Source organism: Orycteropus afer, unplaced genomic scaffold (assembly GCF_000298275.1).
Source record: "Orycteropus afer afer isolate SDZICR_OR568_19922 unplaced genomic scaffold, OryAfe1.0 scaffold00756, whole genome shotgun sequence".
In the NCBI taxonomy this organism is placed as follows: Eukaryota; Metazoa; Chordata; class Mammalia; order Tubulidentata; family Orycteropodidae; genus Orycteropus; species Orycteropus afer.
In genome coordinates, this window is record NW_006922343.1 from 875,213 (window position 1) to 885,903 (window position 10,691).

Sequence of the window (10,691 nt, forward strand, 5' to 3'; positions counted from 1 at the left end):
CTTTGCTGGTGTAGAGGAATCCAACTGATTTTTGGATGTTGATCTTATATCCTGCGACGTTGCTAAATCCCTCGATTAGTTCCAGTAGTTTTTTGAATGAATCTCTTGGGTTTTCTAGGTATAGGATCATATCATCAGCAAATAGGGATAGTTTGACTTCTTCCTTACCATCATTCCCTCTTTTGTAAATTTTTTCTACTTAAAGTTCTTAGATTAACCCTCTTATGTTAATGGCGTTTTTTTGGTTTTTGGTGGTTGTTACAAAGAAATATAGATAACACAACATTTGCCTATTCAACATTTGTCACTTGTATGGTTCAGTAAAACCAATTACGTCTCCATTATATGAACCACATTGTGCAGCCATTACCAATATCCATTGCCATATTTTCTTTTAAAGTTTGTCTTGAGTCTGAGTATTCAAGATTTATGGTTGTTGATTGCTAGAAATGCAGGAGAGATATATTAACCCACACAGTTGTATACATACAGTTCTACATAAGTAGAGTAGAAATTTGGAGCCCAGATCCCTGTCTCCTCCCTATCTCATTCCTTAACCCTGTATAAATTAGCTGGGATTGAATACCATATACCAATAACCAACATGTAATCTCTTTAGATAAGTCCACCTTCACAGTGACCTAGCTTTTATTCTAATTAGCATAGAAATTGGCAGCAAAACAAATTTTAGGGAGGAAACTTTAGAATGAGTTTAGGATGATAGCTGTTTGCAATGCTTTTTGTTAGGTATTGTCTTTGCTCACTGTAAGGGGCAGACAAAATAGATAAATATCTCTTGAGCACTTCAGATTTTGATTGGTTGGTTAATATGTGGTAAGAGTTATATAATCCAGTATGATTTGGTGTCCCCCTCCTCATGTCCCTACTATTGAGCATTTGTTATGTGTTTTTGAAACTTAAGAGAATGGAAGTATTAAAACTGGTTTAAATTGGTTGGCAAATGTACAATTTTTGATGCTAATTTATATTATACTTCACTATAAAGCTGCAGAATATGTAGTGCCTTCTTCCTAGGTACTTAAAAGCATCTATAAGGGGTTAAAGCCATAGTGGATAAGGCATTTTGGATGCTAACCAGAAGGTCAGTGGTTTAAATCCACCAGCGGCTCTGTGGAAGGAAGATGAGGCAATTTACTTACACCTCAGAAACCAATGGGGGTTGCTATGAGTTGGAATTGACTCGTTGGCAGTGAGTTTGATTTTGGTTATAATGGGTTAGGCAGCCTTCTTTCCTTAGAAAAGTTTTTTCTGTGAACATAGCACCAGCTCCCAGTTATATTTTCATTTAAATAAATAATATACAAATTATTTATCCTATTTGTCAATCATATGTTGATCCTTCTTTCTCATTGATGTAATATAGAATTGAGGATAAAAATCTAATTCTCTGCTAGTGCCTAACATAGTATCTTGCACATTCAACACGCTGTAGCATTGATCTTTTCAAAATCCAAATTTGATTGTCATACCTACTAATCTCTCACTTACTTTCCCCCCAACATTTCAATGCCTTCCCATCGCTCTGAGAATAAGGAGCAGAATCTTTAATTTGGCCTTCACAGTCCTACATGGTCTGTCCCTTAACCAGTCCCATCTAGATCATTTAGTACCATGCTCCCCCTTGCATAGGGCTTTTGCATATTTACACTGTTCTCTGTCCTGGAATATTCTTTCTCCCCCTTTTCCACCTTCTTCTGGTTAATTCCTGGTTTATTCTTCACAGCTCACTTCAGTCACCAGCTTCTCAGGGAAATGATTTCTTAACTCTTAAGACAGAATATGTCACCTATTATATTCACTTATAGCACCAAGTTCCTACTCCTTTGTAGCACTTACCACTTTATTAATTTTAAGTTTGTTTGATTACTTAATGTCTTACTCTACTCCTAGACTAAAAGTTCCACAAGGACCAAGACTCTGTCTGTTTTTACTTACTAAATATCTACTGAATAAATTAATGAAAATGAATACGTTAGTAAAGGATCTGAAATCTATTAACTAAAATTAATAAATTATTGATTAAAAATTCTTTAGTAGAAAGCCTGTCTAATGATTACATGAATAGAACCAAAAATCAGCAATCTTTGGAGACTCTGCAGTTTCAGCAGGCTGATTTCTCTTACTTGAATTGTCACATCTTTAATACTGTATTACAAAGAAGTAATAACTAATACTTGGATACAAAATGAAGTACATTTACTATTATCTGTTAGGAATTTTAGATGGCCTTGGTAGAGTATTATAAATATTAAACACTTAAAAAAAAAGTTTGTTAGCTAATGTCTTTTGTAAACATCTGAATTTCTCAAACTCCTTTTTTGTTTCCAGTCATGGGGTCCTGTGTTCAAGTCATAGAATATAGGATAGTCATTTTTACCTCCCCCTCACCAAATTAACCATAAATAATTATCATTAAGTTTTGTTTTGCTTTAAAATATTTGCTTTTATTTCAGTTGTGGAAAGCAAGATTAAGTGGATATGAAGAGGCCTTAAAGATCTTCCAGAAAATAAAGGATGAAAAGAGCCCAGAGTGGTCCAAATATTTAGGATTGATCAAAAAATTTGTGACTGATTCCAATGCAGTGGTTCAGTTGAAAGGATTAGAAGCTGCACTTGTTTATGTTGAAAACGCTCATGTAGCAGGAAAGTAAGTAGTTTCTTTCTAGTTATTCTGTAAAAACCCCTATCTGATGCTACATAAATTAATTTATATATGTTTATAGATCACTGTCCTTGGTTACTAGTACCTTTAGAACACATTAATTTTCTTTCTTTCATAGCTCCTTGATCCTTTTTTTTTTTTCATTTGTTTTTATCTACTCTCAGAAATCTAAATGGTATATGAGATCTCCACAGAGAAGGAGAAAATGAGAAATCAGATCTTGACCTTTTACCTCAAGGTTTGATGAAAAGTGATCTTCCTTTTTAGGCTTTGCTGTGGAAAACATTGTAAACTAAAATAGAAAGTCTTCAGTTACCTTTAGAAGAAACTGAGGTCAGCAAAGGACTTCACTGAGTGTCTTCACTGAAGACACTCAGGTGTTACAAAAACCTTTTTCTACTGGAGTTTCCAGCTAGATGATCTTAGTCTCACATCTCTCTCCCTAGGTCATTAGGGGAGCTCTGGTAGCATAGTGCCTAAAGCACTTGACTACTGACCAGAAGCCTGGCGGTTCAAACCCACCAGCCACTCCTCGGAAGGAAGATGGGGCAATCTACTTCCGTAGTGATACTGTCTCGGAAACCCAAGGAGAGGTGGCTATAAGTCGGGTCCAACTCAATGGCAAACAACAACAACATAGTCATTAGACATTTCTGTCTCTTGAGGGAGGCAATGCTGTGACTAGATAATCTCTGTGACTCCTTCCTGGTTTAACTTGGGCTATAGATAATGGAGGTTCCTGCTCATCCTAGTCCATACTCCAAAACTTTCTAACTCTAATCTTTATGTTATAGAAAGGAGCTCTCCATAAATAAAGACTTGGGACCCTTAATTTCAGAAGGAATATACACTTTACATACTTCAAAGCTATGCCAATTAGGACTGTCCTTAATTTGACAGTTTGGTTAATTAGCATCACCTGGTTTCTCTTCCATTAGTAAAAACATTGCTTTTTTCTTCTGATACCAAGCTGTTTTTTGACAAATGCTTTATGAAATTGCAACCCATTCAATTCCTCCAGTTCCCAGCAGTTCACTCTTTATTATATTTAGAAGGGACTCAAAGCAATAAAAGTGCTATAAAGCCTTGCCAAGGAGTTAAGAATACATATCCATTCCTTCTGTGAAAAAATTTTGTTGTCCTACAAAGTATTTAAAATAAAATTTTTTTAAAAAGCAAGTACTCTGTAATCCTAGTTTTGTAAAATATATCTGCATATCCATCTATATATCTATATATATGCATAGACAAAGGTCTGGAAGGATAGATAGATAAAAGTTACAAGTAGTTTTCTGAGTAGTTGGATTTCAAGGGATTTTTGCTTTCTTGTTTGAATGTTCCACATTTGTAAACATAAACTGGTATTTTTAAAATATATAACAATTTTCAAATCTTTACTTAGTTCTGTTCCTTTGTCTGCTGTGACGTATCTTACATTTTTATGGTTTGATAAATAAGTTTTTAAAAAAGTGTAGTTGAACATAAATAAGAAATTAAAGATTCATTTACTTTATTTCTAACCATTTATTAAAGTACTTCTTTTTGCATGACCTTTGTTAGCTCTGTCCATTAAAGTGTGACTTTTGGTTTTTGGTTTTTTTTTTTTGTGGTGATGGTGTTGGTGATTACTGTTCATAATCTAAATTACAGAACCACAGGAGAAGTTGTGTCAGGTGTTGTAAGTAAAGTGTTCAACCAGCCGAAAGCCAAAGCCAAGGAGCTAGGCATAGAGATTTGTCTAATGTACATAGAGATTGAAAAAGGAGAGGCTGTGCAAGAGGAGCTCCTAAAAGGCCTGGATAATAAGAACCCCAAGGTCATAGTGGCCTGTATAGAAACTCTGAGGAAGGCCTTAAGGTAAGACTTTCTCTTGTTGCTTTAGTTCTAGTAATAACTTGAATATCTCAAGTTTAGGTTCCTGGTTTAAACAGAAATGGAAACTGCTGGACTTGACTTGGTATGTTACAACCACCAGTAAAGCAACCTGGAGGAGTTAACCTCATTCTTCTCACGTGGCACCTTGTATTGAATAGTTTTATCCTTCAAATGTGTTGTATAGCTATTATATCTACATCCCTTCCTAATGAAGATGAATAGGGGGTATTTTTGGCGCTTCACAGATTAAAACTGAACTTTTTCTTGGAAAAACACCCTTCAGATATTTAAACAACTCTTTTCTCCTGTTTCCTTTAGTTTAAATTTTTTTGTGTTAAAATGTTGGCTAAAACAAACCTTTGCCTTTTTAGAAAAGTAGAAGCAAGTGCTTTATGTCTTTAAACAGAAGCACAGCACAACAAATGCAAATAGAAAATAACTTTTAAGTAATAAGTTATTTTCAACCCCAGACTTGCTGTTTGGCAGTGAAGTTTTTCATGAGTGAGATCTCTTTTAGGAACGAGAAGCTGTAGTGTGCCATGGAAATCTGAATTAGACAAACCACTAGTTTGTTCTAATTTGGCAGTCCTCCTAATCTGGGATCCTGTCCCCAGTCGAATCCACATAAGATGTTTTAGAAAGCAGCTCTAGTGAAGTCCTGAATGTATGACCTATCAGAGTAAAGGTTATTCAAACTCAACTTTTCTCTGATTTCATTTTTGACCTACATCTTGGAGAAAATATTTCCTTTGGAGTTTATCTTATGTAAAAATACTAACATTCTTAAATTTTGTTGAACTATCCTTAGTTTATAAATCTTAATTTTTATATTGTTTTTCAGTTGGTTCCTAAATGTTCTTTTTTTTAAAAAAAAAAAACAAAAAAACCATACTATTTATTTATTTATGCAGTGTTTCCTCCCCTCCCCTCTGGTTCCTAATGTTCTTTTATGAAATTTTACTTCCACTTAGATTCTTGTGTGATAAATTTTTCCTTTGTTTCTAGCCTTTCATGATATGGTAGGCATTATGTATTTTTATGAATGGTAAATGATATGCTATTTCTCTGTCTTAGAGGTCTAGTGAATTGATTTGCTTGTGTCAATAGAACTGTCTTTGGTAGTAATGGATCTCTTAATATATATTATACTATAATCTTCTACCTTTAAATTAGAAGTTTATAATCTGGAATGTGGTGAATTGTAGTAATTTCATTTTTAAGCTGACTGGGAGAATAAGGGTGGAGAAAGAACGGTAGGTGCATCTTATGTCTTCCCTTATCGATGTTATTTAGTCCCATCCCTGTGTGGTTCATTACCTGTCCTCACACATCTCAGAATCTCTAATGGTTTTCTGGAACTAAAAAGCTCCCTGGGGCCCTAAAGAACCTTGAGGCCAAACTGCTCAATCTTAGGTCCCAGGGCCTCCTAAAGTTGTCACTGTTAGTGATAGCCTCTGGAGACAGAAATATTCTGTGGCCCTTAAAAGAGGCTTCTAGAACTCTTTTGTTTTTTTAAGTAGGAATATGTTTAATATCAAAATTAGATTTCATTTTGTTAAGAGGTCTGTTTTCCATGTGGACCTGTTCCAATCTGTTTTTTCTCCCTTATTAAAAAAAAGAATCAAATGAAACAGTAGTTATATGAAGGAAGATTAAACCAAAAAACAAACTTGTTGCCGTCAAGTCAATTCTGACTCACAGCAACTCTAGACAGAGTAGAACTGCCACATAGGGCTGTACAGAAGCAGACTGCCACGTCTTTCTCCCACGGAGCAGCTTGTGGGTTTGAACTGCCGACCTTTCAGTTAGCAGCTGAGTGCTTTAACCACTGTGCACCAGGGCTCCTCCTAAAGGAAGATTAAGATGTCCCAAATCTTAAGTTCTTAAGACCATGTTAAATATCCCTAAAGCAAAATGGGTTATCATCACTATGATTTCCTCTTTCCCTCTTAGCTTTAAAGGTCAGCTATGCCTAGTATAATGTGGTTTTTTTTCCTAGTAAAGTTAACATTTTGAAGAAATTGTAGAGATCATCTAGTTTATTTTCACGTCGTGGTATCTATACTGAAACTATCTTACACAGCCAGTTATCTTAAAAACCACTTTCTAAAGAAAGTATTTTTTGAAATCTCATTCTTAAACATTTTTAGGGTATGTCAACAACCGTTACAGAAAGATTTTATTGCATGCCCACCTGTGCAGATGAGATAATAATATATATGGGGCCTACTACTCATAAAGAATTTTAGTGTTCTTTCATAACTAAATTTCTCCTGTTCTAGAATTAGTTTTCAAAAATAATAGCAGTGCTTCAGAAAGCTGAAATGACCCATTGAGAACTTAAAATATAATGAGTATCAGGTATGTAAGGTTAAATGTGTGCTCTCTTTAAAAGAAGTCAGCCTGCAACTCCTCATGGAAAACTGAAAAAAAAAAAAAAAAAAAAAAAGGTGAGTTGCCTAGGGATGCAATGTAATAGTTGCAAAGTTGCAAAGTGAGGACTGAAAACACACTGCCAGGATTAGTCATCTCCCTAGTTGAGTGAATCTTCTTAAAAGACCTGTTAAGAGTTTATTAAAAGTAGGTTTCACTCATCTCCTAAATATTTATGAGCTGATTTATTTATGTTTCTAAATATATTTAAGATATTTTAAGTAATATTTAAGATTTTATAAAGGTGCTAGGCCTTTATAGATTTAAATTATTCCTAACCTGGTTACCTAGAAGGTTAGTTTTTCACTGGTAATAGTATTTTGGGCCCTAGACAATAATACTCTTGGAAGAATCACATCTAAATGCAGACATAGTTGTAAGTTCCTTTTTGTTTCCTTTAAATAAAGAAATTAAAAAAAAAAAAAAAAACCTGTATAACCCTGTTTATATAGAAATATGTTTGAGTCAATTAAAGCTAACATTTAACCCAAGCATATCATGTGCTGACAAGTTTTTCCCCCAATTTTTTCACTTCTAGTGAATTTGGTTCAAAAATCATCTTGCTTAAGCCAATTATCAAAGTGTTGCCAAAACTCTTTGAGTCTCGAGAAAAGGCTGTTCGAGATGAAGCCAAATTAATTGCTGTGGAGATTTACAGATGGATTCGGGATGCTCTGAGACCCCCATTACAAAATATAAATTCTGTCCAGGTGAGGCACAAAGTTTTATTTTGTTTTTACGTATGGTTAATGTAAAGCTATACCCTGCCTAGGAGCTCTGGTAGCATAGTGGCTAAGGCACTTGACTGCTAACCAGAAGGCTGGCGCTTCAAACCCACCAGCCACTCCTCGGAAGGAAGGTGGGGCATTCCTACTTCCGTAGTGATACTGCCTCGAAAACCCAAGGAGGGGTCGCTATGAGTCGGGGCCGACTCGATGGCAAACAACAACAACAACAACAACAACATACCCTGCCTGCCATTGTTGTCAATATTCTGTCTTTACAAATAATTGTTTTTCCTTTTTAACTTTAAAAGTGGTTGATTTTTCTAAGCATAGCTGATTTCTCTGCTGTTACTTTATATTGTCAAGCTAAATGCCTTGCATTCAGTGATTCCAATATGCTAGTGCTGAATCTATAGCAGTATAGAAGATCTCTTTATAATGCTATTGGTGGCAGGCCTTTCTATCTGGGCAAAATATGTTCCAATGTTTTTATTATTATAATTGGTTTTGGAGACTATGTTCTGACCCAGATATACCTGAATTCATGAACTAATAAATAAAGGTTTACTAAAAAGTGGATTTTATTTTTCTCTCAGTGTTTAGATATGTGTCTTTACTGTAATAAATATAAGTTGGTTTGAATTATGCTACAAAATAAGTACAGTTTCAACTTATCTTTTCTGAATTGTCCTGTTAGAGCCACATATATAAGAAATTGTTGTTGTTGTTGTTGTTATGTGCCGTCGAGTCGACCCCGACTCATAGCGACCCCTCCTTGGGTTTCCGAGGCAGTATCCCTACGGAAGTAGGATTGCCCAACCTTCCATCCGAAATGTAAATTTTCAATGTGCTTTCTAATTACAAAGAGGTAGACATGTTTCAAAAGTGGTTTACGACTTTCACAGTTGAAAGAACTAGAAGAAGAATGGGTCAAACTACCAACAGGTGCTCCTAAACCAACTCGGTATCTGCGTTCCCAACAAGAACTAGAAGCAAAATTGGAACAGCAACAATCTGCTGGTGGAGACGCTGAAGGAGGTAAGCCAAGTTTAAATACTTGTTTCTGTGGAAATTAGCAAAAACTGGCACTGACAAAAGAACCTATGTGCAATAGGCACATTTTGTAAGACTGCATTGAATGAAATGTAAGTTGGCTGTAGCATTTAAAACCCTGATTTCTTTAGTACGTGAAAGAATTGATGACTGATAAGTAAAACCAGTCTATCTATTTTTAAGGTTTGTTTTTTTTCTCCTGGAAGGTGGTGATGATGGTGATGAAGTGCCACAGATAGATGCTTATGAGCTTTTGGAAGCAGTAGAAATTCTTTCCAAACTTCCCAAAGATTTTTATGACAAAATTGTAAGTAATGGTTAAACTTTCTTTCATTTTGAATAATTACTTGAATTCAAAAAGAGTGAGTGTGTCATCTTCTTTATCTCCCTCATTGTTTCATATAGTGGGTGTTCAGATTATTGAATTATCATTTGACCTCTAAGGACGCATATTCTGCGTAAAGACTATAAACAAAAGAAATGTTGGAAATTTGAAAAACTAATCTCAAGATTGGAACAGTTTTGCTTGTTGGTTATGAGATTATTCTTTTCTGGTCTTCTTAATGTCAATATGAAAATTCCACTCGTATAATTTTACCAGTGTGACATGGCCTAGAAATGCTTTCTATCAATGTTTTCTCCTTAGCACCTGATTACTAACATTTGCTTGCAAAATTAAAAGGAATTAAACCTGGAGCACCTCCTTCTGTTTACTTATCACAGGATTTAGTGATATGAAATCTTATAAAATGCTTTTTATAGATGAATAAAAATTTATATATATAATTAGATTAGGTAGGATGGTTATGCAATTGTTTTTAAACTAGCTTTAGAAAAAGTATAAGGAAACATTTATCTTGGAGTTAATAGAGTACAAGAAATAGAGTTTTATTCTGCTGTCATATTTTCTGTTCTGTAAGTGACTCTTATTATGTCTTGTAGGAGGCAAAAAAATGGCAAGAGAGAAAAGAAGCTCTGGAGGCTGTAGAAGTACTAGTGAAAAACCCCAAACTGGAGGCAGGCGATTATGCGGATTTAGTGAAAGCATTAAAGAAGGTAAGTGTGAGGGGTTAAAGACCAGGCCATTGCATTTTTCATCATCAATTATCTTTTTATCTCAAATACATTCCTACTTAAGGAACACTGTTATGCTTTTTAAAATATGTTGTTGTTGTTGTTGTTGTTGTTTGCCGTCGAGTCGGACCCGACTCATAGCGACCCATCCTTGGGTTTCCGAGGCAGTATCACTTACGGAAGTAGATTGCCTCATCTTCCTTCCGAGGAGTGGCTGGTGTATTTGAACCACCAGCCTTCTGGTTAGCAGTCAAGTGCCGTAGCCACTATGCTACCAGAGCTCCCTTTTAAAATATAGACATTCTTAAAAGATTGTCTGAATTATTACCCTAGGTTAATTTGAAGGGACCGGTTTTCAAGTTTTGTTTATGGTCACTTTGACTTTATACTATTTGATAGTGTCTATAAAAAACCTCGAGAAAAAGAAGGTCTTACTGATCTGATACTCTAATAACTGGAATTAAATATTTTGGGTTTACAGTTCTGTAGGACACGCTATTTAAATTGACTTCATTTAGTGGAACAGATGTTAAATGGGAAGAATGTTTTTTGTTGAATAGCAGATGGTACTGTAGTATACTGTATCAACATATGAAGCAGTGGTTGTGCAGATATGTGGTCATAAAACAGGCAAGTACTAGATAAGAAATAAATATTTTCAGAAAATAGGCATTTGATATTGCTTAGATCCAGCCATAATGGATCATGTCATAATGGAATGACAGTTTGAAAAGGAATGGAGCGGCATTCATCATCACAAAGGATGTTTCAAGATCTGTCCTGAAATACAATGCTGTAAGTGATAGGATAATATCCATACGCCTACAAGGAAGACCCGTTAATATGAC

General features: G+C 35.1%; 1 protein-coding gene across 1 annotated transcript in view; it reads left to right on the forward strand.

Annotated features, from left to right (window-relative positions):
- The window catches only part of CKAP5 (cytoskeleton associated protein 5), a gene marked incomplete at its 3' end in the record, with an annotated part of 73,742 nt that overhangs the window by 3,220 nt on the left and 59,831 nt on the right, over positions 1-10,691 (forward strand). The window contains exons 2-7 of the mRNA XM_007957550.2: positions 2,475-2,668; positions 4,334-4,540; positions 7,530-7,701; positions 8,622-8,754; positions 8,976-9,076; positions 9,712-9,825. Of these exons, the coding sequence (XP_007955741.1) occupies positions 2,475-2,668; positions 4,334-4,540; positions 7,530-7,701; positions 8,622-8,754; positions 8,976-9,076; positions 9,712-9,825 (921 nt within the window). The remainder of the gene's footprint in view (positions 1-2,474; positions 2,669-4,333; positions 4,541-7,529; positions 7,702-8,621; positions 8,755-8,975; positions 9,077-9,711; positions 9,826-10,691) is intronic.